The sequence below is a fragment of the Bactrocera dorsalis genome, chromosome 5, assembly GCF_023373825.1.
Source record: "Bactrocera dorsalis isolate Fly_Bdor chromosome 5, ASM2337382v1, whole genome shotgun sequence".
NCBI lineage: Eukaryota > Metazoa > Arthropoda > Insecta > Diptera > Tephritidae > Bactrocera > Bactrocera dorsalis.
In genome coordinates this window covers 59,713,011-59,738,175 of record NC_064307.1, presented here as the reverse complement: position 1 = coordinate 59,738,175, position 25,165 = coordinate 59,713,011, and the positions used below count along the sequence as shown (strand labels likewise).

The 25,165-nt window shown below is 36.8% G+C and overlaps 2 protein-coding genes across 2 annotated transcripts in view; both read right to left on the bottom strand.

The window, feature by feature from the left end:
• LOC105224161 (enhancer of split malpha protein) overlaps positions 1-25,165 on the bottom strand; it is a 79,244-nt gene that overhangs the window by 30,067 nt on the left and 24,012 nt on the right. The window lies entirely within an intron of this gene.
• On the bottom strand, positions 7,741-8,807 carry LOC105224159 (enhancer of split malpha protein). The gene has a single exon (XM_011202154.4). It carries the CDS (start codon positions 8,703-8,705, stop codon positions 8,229-8,231), a length of 477 nt encoding a protein of 158 aa, XP_011200456.1. The 5' UTR covers positions 8,706-8,807; the 3' UTR covers positions 7,741-8,228.

Genomic DNA, 25,165 nt, shown 5'->3' with positions numbered 1-25,165 from the left:
CTGTTCGACAAATATTCTATTGTACTACTTCAGGCTATGTTTTTCGATATAGACTGCCTTAATTTAAATCATGTGACCACATATGTATAGCATTCAATAACAAAAAAAAAAACTAGGAATGTGTGATATTATTTCATTGTCCTTATTGCATTCATCTACATATGTTACGCATGCGCTTAGCAAATGCCACACGCGTGCACCGTTACTTTAACTGAGTTTTTGGTTAATAGTGTCTATATTTAGTCATTTGAACATTTTTATGTAATATCTTACTTTAGGTAATATTTACATTAAAAGTGTGGAACACTAAGAATCCGTTGTGGAATGTATATTGTCTTATTTGCTTGTTGGTTGGAGCAAAAACAGAATCGGTTATAGCCGAGTACCAAAAAACGCGCCAGTCGTTTCTACTTTTTGCAATTTGGTGCCATTTTCAGATACCAAGTGCTGCCAGGTCCTTCTCCACCTGATCTCTCCGACGGAGTGGAGGTCTTGCTCTTCCTGTACTTCTCCCGGCGGGTACTGCGGTATGTTAATTTCGTAGAATGCCTATTCAGTCCGAAGGAGCACATGTTGGCAAGAGTTAGTATGACTTTGCTGTTGGTGTTAATACTGGTTCCAAAATAGACGTAATTATCAATACTTCGAAGTCATAACTGACAACAGTGACGTGGGAGCCCAGTCGCGAGTGCGACGACTCTTTTTTTTTCGACAGGAAATATTTCGCCTTATCCTCGTTCGCTATCAGACCTATTTGCCTCGCTTCCATTCCGGCGGGGTTGTTGAGACCAATGATATCGATATCATTGGCGTACGCCAACAGTTGCACACTCTTAGATTGTGCCTTCACGATTGAACTCTGCAGCTCGAATTATTTTCTCCAGGTGTAGATTGAAGAAGTGGCACAATAGGAAGTCGTCTTGTCTGAAACCTCGTTTGGTAACGAACGGCTCGGGGTGGTCTTTCCCGATTTTGGCGAAGCTTTAGGTACTGTTCAACGTCAGTTTATATAAGATCCAGTAATAATAAATCCATTATGTTTACAATAACTGGCTTTACTAAACTGTATCTTCCATTATAAAGGGTGATTTTTTAAGAGCTTGATAACTTTTTTAAAAAAAAAAACGCATAAAATTTGCAAAATCTCATCGGTTCTTTATTTGAAACGTTAGATTGGTTCATGACAATTACTCTTGAAGATAATTTCATTTAAATGTTGACCGCGGCTGCGTCTTAGGTGGTCCATTCGGAAAGTCCAATTTTGGGCAACTTTTTCGAGCATTTCGGCCGGAATAGCCCGAATTTCTTCGGAAATGTTGTCTTCCAAAGCTGGAATAGTTGCTGGCTTATTTCTGTAGACTTTAGACTTGACGTAGCCCCACAAAAAATAGTCTAAAGGCGTTAAATCGCATGATCTTGGTGGCCAACTTACGGGTCCATTTCTTGAGATGAATTGTTGTCCGAAGTTTTCCCTCAAAATGGCCATAGAATCGCGAGCTGTGTGGCATGTAGCGCCATCTTGTTGAAACCACATGTCAACCAAGTTCAGTTCTTCCATTTTTGGCAACAAAAAGTTTGTTAGCATCGAACGATAGCGATCGCCATTCACCGTAACGTTGCGTCCAACAGCATCTTTGAAAAAATACGGTCCAATGATTCCACCAGCGTACAAACCACACCAAACAGTGCATTTTTCGGGATGCATGGGCAGTTCTTGAACGGCTTCTGGTTGCTCTTCACCCCAAATGCGGCAATTTTGCTTATTTACGTAGCCATTCAACCAGAAATGAGCCTCATCGCTGAACAAAATTTGTCGATAAACACATTTCGAACCGAACCGAACTGATTTTGGTAATAAAATTCAATGATTTGCAAGCGTTGCTCGTTAGTAAGTCTATTCATGATGAAATGTCAAAGCATACTGAGCATCTTTCTCTTTGACACCATGTCTGAAATCCCACGTGATCTGTCAAATACTAATGCATGAAAATCCTAACCTCAAAAAAATCACCCATTGTATAAATATGATCGGTTTAGAAAGAAAATATTTCGTATAAGAGACTTCTTAGATAGTTTCTTGAGATTGTTTGTTTCAATGTTGTTTGAGTATATAGTTCTTCTATAGTTCTTTTTCGATAAAGCGAAAACGCAAGGCAGGTGGATGAAAATATGAAACGGATATCTCGCCAGAAGGCCGTCTTGGTTGCAAGGTCGTTTAGCATCCACATAAACATATAACCCCAAAATACTATCTTTTTCATATCCAAAATTATTTAATTTTTATTCAGAAATATTCTCTCCCGTATAAGGAACGTGCTCATATGTATACCTATAGTCGTTCATCTCCTTTTATCGTTAATTAAGTACCAGAAGTTTGTAAACAAGTTTTTAGTTTTGGACTCATAGAACTCTATAAGTACTGTTTACTGTTGGAAAGAAAGAGCCGTCAAAATTTAAAAGGAAGTATGTACACCATGTATTGAAGAGATTAAATACTGAAGAAGTGGACAATATATGTTTGTTCGAGATTTCGTACACTTAACTAGAGACGAAGAACAGATGTAAGACGAAGTTTTTGGCCGCTTTTTCATAAAAGGGAGAAGCGTTTTACAATTATGGTGTACAGAGTGAGGATTAAATTATCTGGTGTTTTAAAATTGAAGAACTTGATCTTCCATAGTGCTTAAAAATAAAACTATCCCCTTACAAAAGAAATAAGGTATTTGTGTGTAGACATGATTAGGACCAAAGTTCGGAATTACGCTAGAAGAAGTATAGAAGGAAAGGAATCTACAGAAACAGAAGATTTAGTTTTCGATTAAATGGCGATACGCCATTAGAAATAGATGGTTACAAAATCTAAAAACTTAATTGCGCATACAAAAAAATGACAAATTAAAAAAACTCAGAAGATAATTTTTGCAGAAAACGATGTCAGTGATTAAGATGCAAGTCAGCGGAGTAATTTTATAGTAAAAGCAAAGAGTGCTGTAAAAAAGCCAAAATTGTGAAATCCATCATGCCATTAATATTACTAAAACAACAACAATCGAAACCGCTGTGCTAAAAAACTGCATTATCGCTAAGCTTAACCTTTCTCCTTTCGAAATGCCTCTTCGTTTCTATCTTTGGTTTGCCAATCGCTTTGTGTTCGCTTCGTTGGCCCTTCGCCTCGAGGTTAACTAGTGTTTTTTTGCATTGCCTTTAAGCGATTTTATGGCTTAACCACTTGCCTATAAGTTTAAAAAGGTGACAAAGTGACTTTTACTGCAGCAGTGAAAATGTGAAACCTGTTCGACGGCATGAGGGTTATAAAAACACAACAACAATTGCAGCATTACTGCAACAAAACAATTTATGCGCTCGGCTTGCCCTTAATGACATTTTTACAACAAAAAGTGGCAGCTAAGCTGAAAGCAATGGCATACAAGACAAAAGTGGTAATCATAATAATAACAACAACAACAAATGTAAGGGTAATATTAACATCTTTACAGCTTCTTTTAATCTCTGCACTTTGCTGCTGACAAGATTTTTTATTGCCAGCGACAATAATAGCTCTGTAGAATTTTACAAGCAGCAAAATAAATCAACTGCGGTGTCAATCATACTATTAAAATTTAAACCTTTCTAGTATTCTTCGTTTTACTTCGATTTTCTTGAATTTTGATGACTTTGAAATTGGTTTCAAAAATAGCTGTGGTGTTGAAAATTTAATTTGTTAGCTGAAAAAAACTCATTTGAATGCAAGTAAATGGAATTTACATATAAATAAATGCGTGAAATGAAAATCCCGAAATGTTGTTAAAGTGTAGTGTAATACCGAAATTTCGGGGTTACCCTAAAATGATTAATCGAATTAATCGATTAATTGAAATCGAATGTATCAATGCGTGTAAATGGAATTTACATATGTATAAAGAATGTACGAAAATGAAAATCCCGAAATTTAGTTATATTGTTGTGTGAACCCGAAAATTCGGGATCAACATAAATGCTTAATTTTCTTCGAGATAATTATTTTACAGTTATATAATATAAATTATTAAAAATATTGTACTGCTTTAATATAAATTCAAAATTAAATTTAAAATTTTTATGATGGCAAAAATATCAACAATTCAGAAAATTTAAATATAATTGAGGCATATATACTATAGTAAATATTAAAAAATCTATCCGGTATTTTCGGGATTAAAAAAAGTTTTTTCGGGATGTTGTTATTGCTTCATTTAATAAAAACTCAATAAATATTTGTTTATTCATGCAACAGACTTGTGCTTTCATATTTTGACATTTTTAACGTAATCCCGAAAATTCGGGATTTTCAATTTCGTCGATGAAAAATTGTGGTTGTTAAAAGATGTTTTCTATTCCATTATTTATCAATATTTTCATTTTTCAAATATGTCGTGGGTTTCTTAAGAATACCGAAATTTCGGGATTGCAAATTTTGTTAAAATTGATTTCATACTTTATCTTTTCTTTCAAAATGTTCAGTTTTTCATAGAATTTCAGCACATTTTTAATTTAATCCAAATATTATGTAAAATATCTGATGAAATGAATATTTAATTTAACTAAAATATTCCGGAATGGTTAAGAATTTCAATATTTTTAGTTTTCATAAATTTCGAGATTACATACTTTTTTGAAAATATTTTTATTTCTTCTTTTTTACTAAGATATTCAGTTTTCCATTGATTTCGAGCGCTTTTTTGTTGTAATGCCGAAATTTCGGGATTGACGTTTATAATGTGTTTATTATTTTTTGCAGTATTTGTATTTAATACCTTCATTATAGCACTCTGTGCTGCTTAAATATAAATTTTTTTTTTCTAATTTTCGGTACTCACATCTCTAAACATTACATATGCATTATCTACTCGTGTAAGTATATGCATGCTAAGGCAATAAGCAGGAAAATCTACTTACAAATAAAAATCAACTGTCTGCGCATACAGGTTGTGCGATCATTATGGACGCATGCGCAGTCTATGCATAGGTAATACATACACACACAAGTAAATGCGCATATTCAAATTGATGTGTCTGCATAAATTTGAACATAATTGCCTCTGGTAAGTGCCGGTCACTTGTCTTGGTTTGGGTATGTCTCACTGCAACGCGTTTAATGCGGGTAGAGAAGAAAATAGTTTTGGTGTCTATATGTATTATCTCTTCATATGTAAAATCTCATAATATATGCTTGTGTTTTTGTAATGAATGTGCATAAATTATAAGCAGGATTAAAAAAGCTTAATGTTTGAGAAAAATTTAAATCAACTTTTTGACAATAGCGCATGTTAATTGGTATATTTCAAGTTTATTATTTACCGTTTTTGTTTGAATTTTCGAAAATCTTGTTTTTATTGTTGTAATATAACAGGTTGATTTTTTTCTTCATATATGACTATTTTGTTTACATTTTATTTATTTACTTTGTGATTATTATTATAACGATATGCAAATTAGCAAAAGGGTTACCATATTTTCAAATCATATTGCACGTGATGGGCTTGAATCGGTTATGTCTGCATAGGCTTATTTCCATATAATCATAAATAAAAGTTATAAAGACTTACCTTTTAAACTAATGCATAATGAGAAACAATATTGGGGAATTAACAACAAAAAAAAAATTACAAAAAAAAAACGTTTTTCTCGGCTGCATCAAAATGATATACCACTCAAAGTACATTCCTTATAGTAACTATATATGTAATTAAATCTTAAGCCATAATTGGTCAATGGTTGGCTAGCTCTTTCTAGTCACGAAGTTGCAATAAGCAATCGATATCTTATGAAGATCTTAATACTGATTTTGCTCGGTTACTTTGACTATAGGCTTTACGCTGTAGTGATCCGATCTGAACAATGTGCTCGGATATTGTAGCATGGATAATGAATTAGATCGATCAGTTCGTATGACAGCTATATGCTAAAGTGAATCAAGATCGGTTAATCCAACAATTACGCAGCTTCTTGGAAGGAAAATGTAAACTTTTAGATCGATATCTCGAAAACTGACTCATTTGTTCGCGTATAGTATATACAGACAGACGGACAGGTCTAATTCCACTCAGCTATTTATGCTGATCATTTATACATAGTTAGATATATCCTTTATAAGGTCTCCAGCGTTTCTTTCTGGATATTATAAACTTACTTTACTTCTTACTTGCTTTCTGGGTGGTAAACTTAATACTTACACACTGTTGAGGGTATAAACCTCTGTAAATATATGAATGTTGGAAAAAACACTGAAATGCTGTAATTTCATAGCATATACCGTTATTCTTCGTTGTATTCAATATTAGTTTATAAGTCTTAGCTGATTGACTATTTACGTTATACTTTTTAAAGTTACTCTTCAGGCGTCCTGCACTCTCGGCAACCAGTTTGACTTCGTGATCCAAGAGCTCCATTAACCTGGCAGCTATTCGGTATTTACTTTGTTCCACTATTGAACTAAGAAACTGGTCAGCTTTACAAGAAATATTAAGCGGTTAGAAATAACTTTGACGAGGATAACCATATTCGTTTGCGTGGTAGTGGAGACTTCTTTTGAGAGTTAAGTTTCTAACAGATTCACGTCCAGGTTATCATTTAGTCTGGAATCTCTTAAATTCCAAAGGTGTTTATAAGCTTTAAAGCGCCGCTACTTTTATCATTAGAGGATTCAAAATCCAGACAGAACCATTGAGCTTCGACGTAAGTTGTCAAAAAGTACTTAACTGTTCATCAGACCATGAAAACCTGACTTCTCCTCGGGAGACATGTTTGTAATTTGGTCATATCGATAAGTGTGGATGTTCCTGCTGAACGGGTAGAGTATATAAAAAGAAAGCACTTCATAAGAGACACTATAAAAATACTTTTCAGAAACTAATTTTCTATACTTATAATTTGAGAAGCTTCGATGCTACTACTGTGCAGCTATTCAAAGAAAGCGTCAGCGGTTAGCTTAAGCACAGAAATTTATGAAGGAACACCAAATTGAATATAAAGTTGAATATTACACAAACTTGTGCTAAACACGGCTTTATCCTTCGATCCAATATGTGTTTAGTTTAAGGTCTTTAGCTAGTGTTTTGCAGATCTTGGCTTGGAAAGCTATATATGGAAGTTATTGCAGTTAAGGTATTTGTTCTTGTTAAAGACTGCACGAATTTACTGCAGGTGGCGCTGTGGTCTAGTTATGAAAGTTATTATATTTTTTGAAAATCTGAAATATCTGCTAGATATTTATACAGAAAAATATATTTATGAAAAATATAAATTTTAAGTTGAACTTGAAGTAATATTTTCATCTTTAGAGTAGATGGACATTAGCGCATACAAGGCTGCTATGTTCCGAGGTTTCAGGAATGAATTGCGTATTTTCCACTGTGGTCATCACATTAATGATTTTCTTCGTTTAATGGTGTTATTCTCCGTTTACGTCAAATGGCTCTCGCAGAATCTAATTTTGCGCTGATTATTATTTTATTAGACTGGAGTTCGATAATTTCCAGAAGAATCGATGCTGATCAAGTCTTGTGTTTCATAACCAGTTATATTATCGAAAAATATATTTTTTGTAACTTTGTTATTTTTATCCGGACGTAAAAAGCTTTTTACTCCTTCATGCCTATATGTTGAGAAAATTGCTTTCTTTCTCTAAATTGAAAATTATAAAAATAAAGAAATATAGTAATTTTGTTTTTTTCGTATATTATTTTATTAAATTTTTACAATTTTGTTCGCTTAAAACTATTTTTATTTTTACCTACAAAGTTTTACATGGAAGACAATGAATGTAAAACGCTTATCACCTAGACTAATGCAAACCACTAAAATCAGCTAAATTTAGGAAGACATATGATTTTTAAAGCTATAAACCTAAATTGTTACAATATTACAAGTTACTAACACATTTAAACACGCAAAAATCACAATAAGACAAAAGTATAAATTTGTCACTGTCGCCAGCAAATAGCTGCACACAATTGAATATCAATTATTTTACACAAAATTAAAAAATAAAACTGTAGCCAAGCGACTAAAAGCTAATATCACCGCAATTATTGAATTGTCCGAATTCAAACGCTTGAAAATAGGAAGCCAAAACCGCGCATGCGCATGAGCGCGGCGGTTCACGCGCAAATATGCCGCTTCGCTTATGCCGCAAAGTGGCCGTTGCACTTAAAGCTGCTACCATACCACACCACAATGCTACTAGGCGCTTACGCTTGTCCCCAGCGATCGAGTTGTTGGCGCAATTGCAATTCCTGTTGGCGCGGCATGTCGTTGGTGGTCCAAAAGAATGTGCCGTTGGCGGTGCGCGCAAAATGCACCGGTATGTAGTGTTGCTGCTGCACGGGCACCACTGCTTGGCTGTTGCCCTGGCGCACAATGATCGCTGCTTCGGGCGCGCTGCACTGCAATTGTTCATGCAGGCGCTGCTCCAAGGCCTCATTGGCCAAATTGTCATCGTAGGCGTTGAGCGCGGCGGCATCTTTGCGCATATCCTCCAGCGATGAATTGTAGTCGTTTTGTTGCTTGACTTCGGCGAGTGTTTTCTGCAATAATTGTTTCTTCTTAATGATGCGCATTAGTGGGCGCAATAACTTCTTGACGCTGCGCATGGCCATTGTGCGCTGATCTTTAGCGGCAGCTAACTCCGACTCGTGGAAATTGTATTCACGCGTTAGAAAAGGCATTTTCACTTTATCTGTATATTTTTCTTTAAATAAATTTTTCCACAATAATAACTTTATATTTTTGCTGTCTGTTCGACTTGTGCGCTTGCTCGTTAATGCTGTTGGTCTCAATTGGTTGCGCTATTTATACACAATGCGCTCAGCGCGCCACGAGTGAGTTGGCAATAGGAAAATTGATGCGCGCTCTCAGTTGTGCTCTCCGCTCCGGCATTTGTAGCCAATCGGCGCGCGCATAGCCGGCAGGTGTTTTTCTTTTGCTGCTAATTTGACTCACCACCACCACTATCAACTACAGCATAAGAACCACCACCATTAACATCATTTCGGCACCGACTCAATTAATGCATTGCTGTACCTTGTATTGCTGTTGTTTGTTATTGTTATTTTTATGCTGTGGCTGTACAGGATTTGGTAGTGATTTTTGCTTCTCGCTACCTGCGGCATTCCATTTAATGACTTGCGAGATAAATTTCGTTGTGCAGTGCAGCGAAATGTTGCCTCTGTTGCAAGATTATGCGTATTGGTGTTTGTGGCGAGAAGTGGGATTTTTGCTTTGCATGGGGTTTAATACGAATCAAGTGTTCTTATTAAAGTAGTATAGTAGTACATGCTCAAACATGAATTTTCTAGTGCTTGTTGTTATTGGAAATGGCAATTGAGGTGTCCTGAAAAATTCAAAATAAATGTTTTCGAGTTTTAGTAGAGTTTATTGACATTTAGCGATATTAAAGGAAATACTTACATATAAATGATACTTTTTGACAGCAAAATCATCATCTTAAACATTTTCTAGATAAATGTCAGAATGTATGTATGTACATATATCCAGTTTTTGATTGAAAAGGAAACCAAAGATTTTACTTAATTTATAATTAGTAATAACTTTTAAGGTGAGGTTATGTTGGTTAATGTTACTTATATTTCTTTAAGTATGGACTTTTATAAGGCTATACTAGTTTAAATTAAATAATATTAAGGTCAATTGGTTACGTTGGCTTAGAAAAAGCAAGGTTAGGTTATGCAAGATTACAGTAAAGCAGTTGTGTTCAGCTCCAAGAAGTAAAATTAGGTTCAGTTCCGCTGCTAAAGTTGTTTAAATAAGCATATGGTTTGTTTTCATAAATATAGATTAAATTGAGGTTATGTTTGGTCAAATTTATTGAAAGTTAAACATTTTTAGGTTATGTTTTGTTTCAAAAACTTTATTAACTGTTAGTTAGGTGGGACTGATTATAACATGCAGAGACTTGTTACAATAAATAAAAGTTGAACTAGTTGCTAGTAGTCAAAATGAAGCTGAGTTAATAGACAGAGTGATAAAGTGTAGACGGTTGGAAAAAACTAGTCAAGGGAGTATGTTTCAACTGTGTAGTAAAATTTCTATATATCTTAGATATATCAAAAATTAAAAGTTATAGTGTTAACTAAGTTGTTCCCACGATATTCTGGGCTGCTTAACCGGAATAACCTGGTTTTTTACGTGGCCGAGTACTTTTAATTCGGTAGCATTCCTCCAAATTACTTCATGAGTAGGTCCTTTCTGCCGCTTCAACAACAACCTAGTTGATTCCTAAGAGTTTAACTCGATAAACTACTGTCCTTTATAGACTCGATCTTATAACTTGATACAAAACGATCAACATCGAAAAATTTTTTAATATTTTCAATCGATAGAAAAGTTTATATTAATTTTTTATGAGGTGAGATATAATGCTTTTTGGGTCCATTGATCGCTTACCGTCACCTAAAATGCAAAATAGCGTAACATCACTTTTCACGTTGTATTAGAAACCATTCATATTGAAACAAATATTGAGTTTTGGTTATAAAACGGTTATATATTGGCTATTGACAGCGGAAGCTGAAAATTTTATGAATAAAAACTCAATTTAAATATTTTTTGATGGTACGTTGATTTGCATTTTAGGGGACGATATGCTATGAATAACCTTTCTAATTGTTGAAATTACGAGTTCGCTTTTGAGAAAACATGTCAAATAGAGTATTCATGAGTTTCGTAGTATGAATTGAGGTTAGTTAGTCGACGGGAACCCCTGCGTCGAAGAAAAATTAAAAAAAAACGTAGTAGTTTTTTCTTTGAAGAAGTGTCTGTCAAGTGCTCGGAAAGCAGCTTTGAACCAATAAATCTAATGTTGTTTACCACTTTGATCATTTACAAGTAGACGAAAGCAAAAAGAGCTTAATAGAAGCTGTGTAAGGAAAGTGGAAACCAATAGTACCAGATACTATTAAAAAATCGCCAAGCTCTGTAGTTTCTCACACTCACTACCGAATGTTCTTCAGTGTCTAGAAATTTTATATCTCGTAAGTGGAAGCTATATACTATTGCAAATAACATTTACTCTTCGATCAGCATTGCCCAATTCGAAATTTCTGCCTGCAATTATCCTTAAATTATAACTCTTTGGTTACATCGAGCTTTGAAAGAAAATATTCGAACTTATTGCAGTTTCTCAGAACTCGTGAATATTGAAGACCCAATATACAATTTTTTACAATTTTTAAAGTATTTAAATTTTCCTTCAAATATTTCAGCTCTACTGAGTATAAATCTAACTTTTAAACCTTCTCTATTGAGCTTGCTGATTTAGAATTTTACAAAGCAAGTCATGTACGCCTAATAAAAATGTATTATGTTTAACCAAGTATTCCAAATTTTCTGCAAAGTATACATCAAAATATCCCTCTTGAACAAAAAATTTCCCTGTCTATTGGCACAAGCGGCAACACTCCGCTTAACAGTCCAATTTATCGCTGCTTCATTAAATCTTCGCGAGCCTTTACAAAACTCTTACCAAAAAATATTAAAAAAATTCATACACAACAACAAAAACAATTTTTTTTTGGCCTATCCTCGAATTCTGAGAACAGGATTTACTGCTATGCGCAATACGACTTGTAGCCAACAACAACACCATTATTACCTGCCGGCAGCGCACTAAGCCTACGACAGCGTAAATTCCCAAAAAGGTAAATAGTAGAATTGCCCAAAAGATGAAACCCAAAAACAAAAATAAATTACGGAAATTTCAAGTGAACAAGTTCGAACATGTCCGTGAAAAATTGCGATTCGCTACACAGGCCGGCTTAAATGTTGCACGTGCAACTAGACGGTATTTTGTGGAGCATGGAAGAAGGATCGTGATGCAGTGGCAAGTAACAAAAACGATAATAGAAAGCCAACAACAACAATAATGTATAGTTTTGTGCGTGTTTGTATGTGTATGCTTGTGCATAATTGCAGGTATTTGGGAAATGCAGAAATTTGGTAATTTTTGGCAAATTCTCGGCTAATCGGGAAATACGCGCAACACCAACTCAACACATCGACACTGTTTGACTTGACAATGCGTTGTCGGTGATTTTGTGATTTTCCAATGTTTTCTCAATGCGGAGGGTTTGTTTTGTGTGCACAATGCCATCGGATTTTCATGGAAATGCGGGTTTGAAGATTTAAATTTGAAGGTTTCGGATTTCCCCTTCCACTTCGGATGCAGACACGGCAGGGTGCGCGCAATTAGTTTGAAATTTTTGCATTTGCACAAGTGTTTAGGGCATAGAGGCGGCACAGGTATGCTGTTTGAGGTGGATTTTCCGCGTTACCGCTTTCATGGCTAGCAGTTAATTTTACTAGTAGGAAGGTATTTGTATTTAGTGACTTGTGAAATTTGTTTGGTGCTGAGTTTAGTGCTGTGGAAATTTAGTGTTAGTTTGATGGTTAGTTTGTCATTAGTCTTGACTAACACATTGCCACATTGGAATTTACATTACAATTTTTGGGTAGGTTTTTCCCAGTAGTGGTGGTGCAGCATTTTCTAGAAATATATGTGGATATTTGAAACATGTGTGATATTTGGGAAACTTGTCTAGTTAGGTGTAAAAATTAGTACTCGTATCAAACTAGCAAAATAAATTTTCGCCTAGCTATTGCTTGCAATTTTCACATTAAAGACTTAAGCAACGAACCTGCTGCTTTTGCGGATTGTTCAAGGTTTTCCTAAATGTGAGGAAAGACATATTTATGTATAAGCGTTCTTACAGTTCAATTGAATACACAAAAATGATGATATAAATTAATTGACACGAAAAATTTTCCATATAACAAAAATTTAAATTCTTTATGATTCGTTCACTAAATGAAAAATGATTTCTCCTGCCATAAGTTTTGTTACAAGTTATAAAAATTAAACTACAAAATATGTTTTAATAAAATTAATTATATTTAAAAATTAATATATTGTTCGAACAAAGTACAAAAAGCTTTTTAAATGGTTATTTTGCTTCCATAAAAGCCCACAAACGATGCGGCCATTAATCAATAGCACAAACTCTCGTCCAAATAATTTAAATCTGGACCTTCAGATGGCCAATCATATGCAACTATGAAGCCAGGAATGTTGCATTTAATACACTGCTGGGTGATTTTTGCTTTGTGCGCTGAAGCAGAATTTTGTTGGAAGATGCAGTGATCTCCATCAAAGAATGTAATGCTTGACAACTTTTTCAGGTCTTCTAAAACATCTTGCTGGTATACCTTTGCTTCAGTTTTAACTTATTGGAAATTTTTGCGTAGATTTTGTCGTTTTGCTTATTAAAGACTTATTCAACAGTAAACATTTTTTATGTAAAAAGAATATTTTCCTGGCCGTTAACCGGTTGCCATTAAAGAAACCGATTGCATCTGTTGCTTCTAATTTGCTTCAAGGGCGTTATCATGTGAAGACTAAATGACTGAATGAATGTTGGGTTTTATGTGGAGATCATCTCGTATAAGACATTGATTAGGTCATTCTACTCATTTCTAATAATCTCATAATTTTCTGTTTTAGCGAACACTTTTTTCTTTCTGTCATCAAGTTTAGTCATTTAGGTGTTTGTTGACATTTTCTCTTTTCTTGTGTTGGCCCTTTTCGGTTGGCCATTAATCTGCTAACATTGGAGGTGATTTTAGCTGCCTTTTCTGCGGCGTGCTGGATTTGTACCCAGAAGGTTAAACTGCGGTCCAGTCTTACGCCTAGGTAATTCAGAGATTTTGGGGCCTGAGAATATCCTTAATAGTTTGAATGTTTATTGTTTCGGAATGTGCCCGAGTCATATGTCGACAGCAGTAGTAGTTCTATTTTTGTGGCGAGCTGGAGGTTATGTGAGTCAAGCCATGTTTGCGTCATGACCTGATTCAGCTTTTTTCGGTTTCCTCTGGCCCTCGGTCGGTGATTACTGCTGCTAAGTATGTCGTCCGCGCAGTAGATCAAATAGGATTCGTCTGGCATTTCAAGTTTTAGTGTTCCGGCAAATTAATGTTCCACAGGTCTGGGCCTAAAATGGACCCTTGAGCTGCTCCTGACGTAACTTCTAATTGTCGTGATCCCTCTCTAGTCTGGTACAGCAGTTTTCTGTTGCTAAGGAAGCTCCGCATCACAGCATTCAGGTAAGGATTCTAAAATTTACTTTTAAGCGTTTATCATGTCCAATCTCGCGCTATTGAAGGCGTTTCGAACGTCTAAAGTCGCCAACAGGACTATTCACTTGTATTTGGGGCATCTATGCTGTGACGCTACGGATAGCGCCTAGAGTTGATCTTCCGGGTCTAAAACCGTGCTGTCTGTGGGAGAGTCCGCCAGCTTCATTAATAGCGGCTTCCAGTCTAGGTTTAAGTAGTCTTTCATAGAGCTTTCCCCTCTGCACCAAGCATGTATAGTGAGCGGTATGCTAATGGCAAACTGGGATCCCCTTTTCCTTTGTTTATTAAAACAAGTTATTGCTTCAGGCAACATTCCAGCTTTGAAGTAAGCGTTGTACATGTTTTGTTTAAGAGTATTACGGGTCATTCTACGGCGATGGTTTTGAGTATTTCTGATGATATTCTGTCCGGGCTAGGCGATTTGTTAGTTTTGAGCTTGCCAGCGGACAGTTGCAGTTCTTCGAAGGTGAACTGGGCGATTTCCGAAAGTCTTATTGCCCATTTTCGTTCACTGACTCTTTTTTGTGCGTGGGAAAGAGTGCGTTGACGATGCAATTCATTTTGAGAGCGTTTAGTTTAGGTGGTTCGAGCTCCGAGTTTCTTCTTAACTATTTTATACCCGAATCCCCAGGATTTTTTGTTAACATCCTCGCGTAGGTGCTCCCATTTTTCCTATTTGCCTGCCTCCATGGCATGCTTGAGCTCCTTTTTCGCCGCTTGATATTTCTCGGCTCCTTCCTGTGCTGTTCTTCTGCACCTAGATCTCGTGTATGATCTGTGTATGGATCTATAATATTGAATATATTATAGTTTAATGAAGAAGAAGGGTAGAATCGGTCTACGAGTTACCATATACATATGTGTGGAAACATGTTATATAGTATGCTTGAGTAATGCCCTCTTAATATTGATTTTCTCGCCACTCAGCTCCATTTAGATTCAATATTTCTAAAATACGAATATCTGCATTTATGTTTATGATTGCAACGAATGACTTCATGTCTTCTACTAACGCTTTCAATAACTTAGGTATATATATGTACTTAAACATACACACACATACCACTAAATTTTTTTTTTTTAACGCTAGAAATATATGCAGAAATCACTACACCACCAGCCGTTGCTATGAAAAACAATCTAAAAGCTGCACCTGTTGCATGCAACAGCAAATAAAATGGCATCCCCAACAACAACAACAACAATATCAAGAAAATAAACTATATTAACATTAACAGTCTGACAGCCAGTCTGTCTAGTAATGTGGCGCATCTTCTGCAGCGAGCAACCCATCACAGTAGCAATAAGCCAGCATGCTGCAGCAATAATGCATAACAACAACAACACAAGGTAAATAGCATTGGCCGCAACACGGGTAGTTGCTTGAAAATCGGGTTTGAGTCAAGCATTTGCAATGCCATTTGGCGTTTAAGCTGTAGACGCGGCAATATATTGACTTGCATAAAAGTAACAACAACAACATATACAGCATAAAAGCAATTACAGCAGCTGGCAGTGGTAGCTGATGTACATATGTATGCATGTGTGAATTCTCGACAATCACTGCATGGCAAGCCCAATGCTGGCAGTTAAGCTCCTGCCGCCGCTGGCTGCTACTTTTGCTGCGACTCAAATAGTCAACAGCCAGCCAGTCGCTCGTCGCCAGTCCCCATGCACCAGCATCAGCACTAGCATTAACGACATCATCGAGCCGCCAGCTACCATAGACGCCACATTATTAACCAACAACAATAACAATACAACCAACATCAGTCAATGTTGCAAGTTCAAGGCGAAATGTCATTACTGCAACTCGCTGTGGTGGCAGTGTGGCTGCTGGCGTCCAAACGATTTGCCTACTTTTCGTGCAATTTACCATATACCCTTTGTTCTCTTTCACAAATCTTTATTGACTATTGCACATATTGGTTTTCTATTAAAATTTTCAATAATTATACTTGTTCGCTTTGTTGTTGTTGCTTTTCGGTGGCTGCGCGATTTTGCGCGCTCACTTTTGTAATTTATTGACGACGAATATTGGTTTGCTGCAGGCGTGTGTGGTTTCTAGAGAAGTACATTGCTTTTGATTGCGAAATTGCATTGAAATGCATTTATACATACTAGGGTGACACTTTTTTTAAATTTTTTATATATGAGTTTAAAGTCAAAACGTGGTACTGGCATCCATTATATGTACAAGTAAAATTGCGTTTATATGTACATATTAGGGTGGCCCTTTTAACAGCGAATATTGGGTTTTTTCGGGCTTGTGATGTTTCTACAGTAACTTCTTATAACGTAAAGTTTTTTATTTGTAAATTTTCCTTTAATTGAATATATGCTTATTAGGGTTGTCAAATTTTTGTAATTTTTTAAATAAAAATTTATAGTTCAGTTTTTATTTCAAATTACATTATGTTTGTGTTTGTAAATTTTGCCAATTGCCAAATTTTTAAATGCTTATTAGGGTGGTCCTTATAACAACGAATGCTGGTTTGGTTCGGGTTTGTGTTGTTTTCACAGTCACTTCTAGATATATACATTTTTTCGACTGGAAAATTTCATTGAAATGCATTTATGCATATTAGGGTGGTAATTTTTGTAATTATAAATTTAGGAATTGAGTTCAAAACTTGGTACTGGCATCTTTTATTCATTCAAAATTACATAATTTATGATATGAATTTGTAAATTAGGGTAGTCCGTTTTTTTTGTAAATAGATTTATAAATATTAGGGGTGTTCATTTGACAGCCAATATTGGTCAGCTGCACGCGTGTGTTGTTTTTCCCGTCACTTCAAGAACGTCTTGTTTTGTCAGTTGTAAAATTGCTTTGAATTGAATATATACTTATTAGGGTAATCAAATTTTTTGTCATTTATTAAACAAAAATTTAAAGTTAAGCTTTTCATTACAAATTACATTATGTATGCGTTTGTAAATTTAGCTAATTGACCATTTTTCTATCCGTATTAGGGTGGTCCTTTTGACAAAGAATTTTTATTTGCAAGTGTTTTTCAGCATTATATAGAAATATATCTTTTCGGTTGGAAATTTGCATTGACATTCATTCCTGAATATAAGGGTGGTTCACTTTTTAATTGCTTATTAGAGTGATCCTTTCAACAAGGTGTATTGATTTACTTGTGGCCAGTGTTTTTTCAGCATTATATAGAAATATAACTTTCCGGTTGTAAAATTGCATTGACATTAATTTATTATATTATATAAGGGTGGTTAATTTTTTGTAAATTTCTTAAAAATTAATATTTTTTTATTATTAAATATTTGAAGTAAAGCCACAACTGGCTTATTTTGCATTTCAAATTAAAGTGAGTGAGATTTTATAAATTAGGGTTGCCAAGTTTTTGAAAATGCAGTATTCTAAAATGAAAAGTAATTGAAGCGAAAATTTCGCGGAATCAGTGTTTTATCTAATTGATACGTTCTTATAACCTGCAATGCTAAGTCAGAAAAAACGTCTCTTACTTATTTTTTCTGCCCATTTTCGAGCACTGCCCAGCACTATGTAAACACTTCAGCAACCCTTTATTTGCATATGATTAATTACTAAATAATTTACCTATCATTGCATAAATAATCTCCCCTCAAGTCAAATATGTGTCAAGTCAATAAACATGTTTGCTAAGCAGCCATGAAATTTAAATTACTACACAATTTCAATCAAACGGAGGTGTCAAGCTCACCCTTGAAATTTCACGAAGTCAAGCACTCGCACACTTTTGAGCACAAAAACGATTAACCTTCATAAAATTTTGATATGCACACCTCGGAAGTGTAAACAAATAAGGGAGGAAGTAAAGTGCGGAAGAAGGCAACAAAAAAGGGAAGCAAGTCAATGTAGCGCGACTAACTTGTGGCTAAAGACTTCATACTGTCAGCTAAGGGAGGAAGTGCCACGGAAGTGCGCGAGCTGAGCAACCCCTACGACGTGTGTTCCACACACTTCCGACTTCAAGAGGACTTCGTTGAATGGCGTTATGTCACTGCCGGTGCGCAGGTCAGCAGCCATTTGGGGAAGTTTTTGCTACTCAGGGGTGAGTACGTGGCGCGCACAAGTCGGAAGTGGAGGGTGATTTGCTCGCATTCTTGCTTTGTTGTTCCCATTTTCGGAAGTGGCGAGGGAAGTCACTCAATTCACCTGTTGACTGATGGCGCTAATTTTGTTGATGGAAGCATGATATGTATATATTTCAGTTCGGAAGTGTGCAACAAGTGTGCAGCACTAGAATTGTAATTGTTTTGGGTCAATTCAGAGGGGAATTTCTAACCTTGAAAATATGTGCAATTATGTGGTTTCGAATTATATATGTGTTTATTATGTGAAATATGAGTATACTTGTGTAAGAAGTTGATGGAGGAATATAGTTTAAACAGTCAGCGAATTGAAGCTAAAAGAAGAAGAGATGATGAAAACGTCAAAATTTGGAGTAAATCCTTTCAGTTCGGAATGTTCAGAATGAGTCAATCTGTGTATAAGAAAGTAGGAACTGAGAAAGTTTTTTTTTCACCTCGGACTAAAGTCGAAAATATAACAAGCAAGTTTATTACCTTTAGAGTGGATAGTCTATCCTATTTGCATCATCAGTCATAAATCAATGGAGTTACACGAAAATGAAGACGAGTTGACCCCTTTGTGGTCAGTCTCACATTATTCAGCTCCTTCAAGGGTGGCTTAAAGCGATGGAGTCTAGAGAAACACCTCAGATCATGGACTAATAGCAACAGTTGGCATACCTCAAAGGTAGTTTAGGATGGTGGTTTTGGCAGAAGGACCAGAAAGAGTCTACCTTGAGGTAAGAAGGATCTAAGAAACATCGCAGATATTACCAAAGTTCACCTTCAGAAAAAAAAGAAGAATCGGAAGAATGTAGAGCATGAGTGGGGGGTGATGATAAATTAAAACTTCCAGCCTTCAGTCGATTAAGCGAAATTTCTCCCAATTCTCTCAATGCTCCACTATAAAGATATGCCAATGTGGCCAATGGAAGCCCAATATAACTAATAATGCCCTAAGTGCGGCTTCGCCAGTTGCGTGTATTCTTTGCAAGGTCACACCAGTTGTACATACGAAGTGCAATCAGGTCGCTATGCACTTGTTTTTTTCATTGGATGCTTAGCCCCCCCATGGGTCTCAAATCCTAACCCGGCCTAACTTACCCATTCGTTGGGGTTGTATGCTCTTTACTATATCCATAGTTCGTGGTACCATCTTATTCCAAATTCATCGCTCACACGGACGGCTCTAAGGATCTTGCGGAGAACAGTTCTCTCGAATGCTCCAAGTGCTTTCTTGTCTCGGTTCGTCATCACCCATGTTTCGGCCCTGTAAAAGACCGAAATAATGACAGACTTATCAATAATAATTTTTTTCGTCGAGAGAGGTTTGATAAGAGTTATACTGCCCTTGATCTTCAGAATTAGACTGCTGGTGCAATTTATGCTAGCTCCGAAATATTCAAAGATATTTATATCGACTTTGAATATTTCGGAGACATGTGCTCAAAAGTAAGCTGCTATTTCCCCTACTCTCCCTCAGTAAATTAACAACGATGACATTCACAAACTAGACGAAGGAGTACAGACTGGACTCGGAATTTTAATGCCATAGATTGCTTAATATTGCAATCGATTGTCAATAACCCTAAGACTTTAGGCGTGAAAGTAGATAGCCTATACTCCTTCACAACAACAAAATCGTAATGTCGCTAGTCGGTAATACAAGGGAAAAGACAATGAAAGGTTGCCAAATATAAGACAATCGGCCGGCCGGCCCTTAACTACGCCGCACCAATATGGTCGCAGTGAAACGCCGACATGCCAGAACACTGCACTTCGGATTATAACGGGATGTCTCTTGATGTCTCTGATCGTATGCTTCCAGTTAGGGGCCATAATCAACTCTTCTCTAAGCAGTTTTTGTTGCGTTCTTTCGTAGAAACCATTCCTGCAGTTGCCTGCTTGAAGCGAAACCGCCTCCTAGGAACATTAAGAGGTCTTTCCTTGCCAACGTCGAAGACAAAAGACAATACGCCGACCAGATTTTGGATGCAGCTAGCTTCAGACAGACAGTGATCGCCATTAACAGTGAATACCAAAAATATGTCTAGCATGCAAGGAGTCCCCGCATGACTCTAACCACTTTTTTGCATGCCCAGCTAACCTCACACATCTGACACTCCTCTCCTTAAGATCGGACTCCGTCGAAACAGCGCGTTTCCTGGGCCTACTGTTGGATTATCTCGATGAAAACTTACCATTCTACCGAGGACATCAACAAAATAAGGCAATTAATTTCTCTATTTTGGTAGTTAGAGTTGAGAACTGGGAATCGTTGAGTGTCTTAGGTTAGTGCTTGGTCGAAATGGCGGAAGCTATTGAGTGCTAAACCGCGAGCTTAGTTAAATCATTTTTGTGATCGATGATCAAAAAGAATGGAAGAAGAAGAAGTGGAACTTAGAACCGTAGAAGAGAAAAGTATACTAAAATCATCATCATATGCTTAAAATAAGAAAAAAATAAGAGAGAGGCTGGTCATTACAGTCTATGTGGCTCGAACTACAGCCTTTGGGTCTTAAAAAAATAATCACTGTTAATACGTAATCTACTCGGACTTCCGCTATTTTCGTTTATTTACCATTACCTTTCTCAATTGTGGAATAATAATTTCCTCACATAAAAATTTTAAAAAATGGAAATAGATACTCAAAGGGGAGAAACGAGCATTTGGAGTCAGCTTGTAATAAATTGAGGCAATAAAAAATTATGATTGTAATGACCCGAAACGGCAGAGAAGAAGAATTACCACAAATCATGTAGCACTCTAAGCCAAAACGGAAGATGGCGACTTAAGCTAAAACAAAAAAAAGAAAACAAAAAAGAACTTTGAAGGAAAAAAAATAACAGAAATGTAATGCTGAGGCCATAAAAAACTAATACCAAGCTCCAACTTTGGCCTGCACGAAAATAATCTTACAGCATCATGGCATGAGCTGGCTTAAAGTTCTTTACAACGGCACGTACACACTTACAAATACACACAAGCGCACACGCGCAGCAGCACAATTAATCAAGCGCGTCCACAATGCCCAAATCAACTGCTTTGGTTGGGTTGAGAAAAAACTGGTTACCGGCTTTAAAAGGTTTGAAAAAGGCTTTGCCGCCGCGCCGTTGCTGTTGAACCGGCAACAACTTGTGGAAGGGTGTGGCAAGCGGGACAAACAAACAACGGCGTGTTTTCGAAAAGACTAACAACTAGACATACATATACTATATATACTTGTATATATATACTTCTTTGTATTTACAGGTATATAAGTTGAAAACGAAAGAAGCATAAACAACACAACAACAATAACAAAATAATATACAAGTTAAAAAAAGTTGAATAAAAAAAAAACATATACAACAACTATGCTTTTGTGCAACACGCCACACCATTTATGTACCTCGTTTGGTAAAGCTACACGCCACTCGCGCGTTGACCATTTTGGTCTTGGCTGTAGAATGTTTGAATCTCCTGGCTTCAAGACGCCAGCACGTCCAGCAGTGCTTGAGTTGTATGCCGTTGGAGCTATAGAAAGGGTAGTTTGGCATCGCTATGTGGCAATGGCAACAAACGAAAGGCGGCGAAGCAATCTTTGCTGACGTGAAAGCAAGGAGTGAGACTTCTATTGAAGTTATTTTAACCCATCAATGACTAGATATATAGTACGTAAATATACGTGTAAGATATATAGAAGTTTTAGAGAAGCTGTTTTATGAATTTCAAAGAAAACTTTGCTAACTTTAGGTATGTATTGGGAAATCTAAAGTTTTGCAGAGTTAGTAGCGCTTATAAGTGGCCACAAAAGTTTCTAGAAAAGGTCGCCGCCTCTTCCTTGTTTCTTGAAACCACACACAGTTGAAATATCTCCCGAGCCTCAACTAGTTTGTCTCAAAGTTGTTATTACATACTTCTAATCAAAGTGGGTGAAGTTGTTAAAACCTTCGATGTTATATTACACATTTGTCGTTTGAACAGGTAAACTTTATCTTTTAATATCCGAATCTTCTGTGCTATACAATCTATATTAGTAAGAGATAACAGAGATAAAAAGTGTATTTTATTTGTCATAAAAGCCAACTTATATCTTCTTCTTCTTCCTTATGGGTGTACAGACCGCTTACATGGTTCTAGCCGAGTTTACCACAGCGCGCCAGTCGTTGTTCCTTTTCGCTGTTTGGCAACAATTGGAGAATCGAAGCATAGCCAGGTCCCTCTCCACCTGGTATTTCCTCCTCCTCTGCTTCCCCCGGCGGTTACTATGTCGAATATTCTCAGAGGTGGGATATTTTCATCCATTCGGACAACATGACATAGCCAGCATAGCCGCTGTTTCTTAATGAAATGAACTATGTAAATGACGTATATCTCGTACAGCTAATCGTTCCATCGATTGGGGTATTCGTCATTGTCAATGCGCAAAGGACCTTAAATCGTCCACAGAACCTTTCTCTCGAAAAATCGTAACGCCGAATCATCGGATATTGTCATCTCCCATGCTATACCACAGGACGGGGATCATGAGTGATTTGTAGAGCTTGGTCTTTGTTCGTCGAGAGAGGACTTTACTTCTAAATTGCCTAATAAATCAAAAATAGCACCTGTTGACAAGAGTTCTCCTGCGTTTGATTTCGAGGCTGGCGTTGTGTTGGTGTTAATGTTGGTTCCAAGATAGATGAAATTATCTCCGACTTCGAAGTAATGACTGTCAACAGTGACGTGGGGACCAAGAGCGACGACTCTTTGTTTGATACAGGAGTTTTTTCCTCTTGCCCTCCTTTAATACCAGACCGATTTGTTTCGCTTCCTTGTTTAGTCTATAGAAAGGCGAACTAACGGCACGATTGTTGAGGCCAATGATATCAACATCATCGGCTTACTCTAGCAGCTTTACACCCTTCTAAAAGTTGGTACCTTCTCTATTTAGATCTGAAGCTCGAATTATTCTCTCCAGCAGGAGATTGTAGAAGTTGCACGAAACGGAGTCGCCTTGTATGAAAGCTCGTTTATATCGAACGACTTGGAGAGGTCCTTTCTGATGCTCACCAAGCTTTAGCTATCGCCCATCGTCAGTTCATACAGCCGTATTAATTTTGCGAGGATACCTAATTCAGACATAGCGTGTCGTGCGTTCTCTTTTCACTGGTCTTTTCCAAAATTAGGCACATGGTGAATATCTGATAACCTGATGCACGCTCCTTATAAGTAGGCAAAAAGTTGGAGACCAAATACGGCCGTTTATGTGATCAGTTGCTCAGCTATATTGGTTTAGGACACTATAAAGAATGTAGCCTTCAATACTTTGAATGTTAAATAATAATATTGTAACCTTTTCTAAAGGGTTGCTACAAAGACGAATTTCTTGAGAGTTAACCTCTGTCTGGTTAAAGTTAGTTAAGGAAAGTTTGTTCTCTCTATCGATAGCATCAATTTGAACGGAATAGCTGAAAATTGAAAAGCTGTAGGGCTCCAAGAGAGAGCACCCTTGTTCCGATTAGAACGATGACGGGTTGCGTTCTACCGTTGAACCTCTGGACGGAACTTAAAAGGTTAGTCAAGAAGTAGCTCCTGTAGGTTTGTGAGTTCCTTCTCGCCTAATATGCAACGTAGTAGGTCTGCTGAACTACTTGCTTTCAGTGAGGTTTATCTGTACGCAAACGTAGATCTTATGGTAATCATGGATATTTTGTCGGATACTACCTGTTAAAGTTGTATTGAGGAAAGTGAGATAGAAACCTTCTGGAATTTTTTCTTTCATTGTCCAGTCTTTGCTGACTAAGGATGAAATACTCGTATTTCAGCAATCATATCTTGGGTGAACCTAGCCAAATAGTCGACATTGATATCAGCCGCCTCAACAAATTTTTGGCATGCTTAAAGTGCTTTGTCGGTTTTGAGAGTCTATTCGATCATTACTTAGGAGTAGTTATGTATAACAACGAACCGACATTCTACGAATTGATGCTTGATAATCGTTGATTAACAGTTATAGATCTCGCATCGGAAAGATCAGTGAAAACCAGCATAGCGTTAACGTCTGTGAAACAATGTTTTCCGACTACCAAGATGTCATGAAACGTATTACGACCGGCGATGAATCTTGTATCTATGCTTACGATCCCGAAGCAGAAGATATCAGGCCGAATATCGTTGTAAAGGTGGGCCGAAATCGAAAATACCACGTCAAAGAAGGTCAAAAATAACGGTTATATTGACATGTTTTTCAATCGGCGAGATGTGGCATTTTCGGAATTCCTTCCGATCGGCCAAACTGTCAAAGTTAAGCATTGCAGTTAGTAGAAAGTACTTTGGTCTCATAAAATCACTTGAAACTGTACAACAACTTGGGTTAAAGACATGTTGTAGTTTTGTTGCTTGCTGGTGGCAGGCACGCTTCCGACAGCCAACTCCATGGACATGCAATTTCTTAGCGCGCCAAACTCCTTTGGCAAAGCGAATGAAAAGAAATTTCTTCAAGATTAAAAAATAAATAAAAGGCAACGAGCAGAGACAACAAGTATTCTAAAAGCCGCATTTGTGCAACATCAGCACGAAAAAAACATTAAGAACAACAACAAAACAAAGTGCCAAGCCATTTTGGGAAGCTAAAACAAGCAAAGCGAGCCAAGAAAGAACAGTGCGATCGCTAGTCAAGACAGCCACAACGTCGGCCACGAGCGCAATGCCGCGCCACAAAGCCTGCCGAGCTACCATTTAAGGCAAGGCAGGCTTTGTTTGCAACACGAGGCACACAAGTACTTATAAATAGAAGATATATAAAAAAATTATCTGTAGAGGTATATATAAGTGTTTTGTTTTTGTTATTTTGGAGCCAGCAACTTTGGCGTGGCGCGCGCATTGACTGTCACCGCGGGCTGCCAGCGCTGTCTGTCGGCGTTCGGGCGGTCGTAA

Excerpts from the sequence above, each read along its gene's own strand:
- LOC105224159 (XM_011202154.4), bottom strand. The coding sequence starts at position 8,705 with ATGCCTTTTCTAACGCGTGAATACAATTTCCACGAGTCGGAGTTAGCT.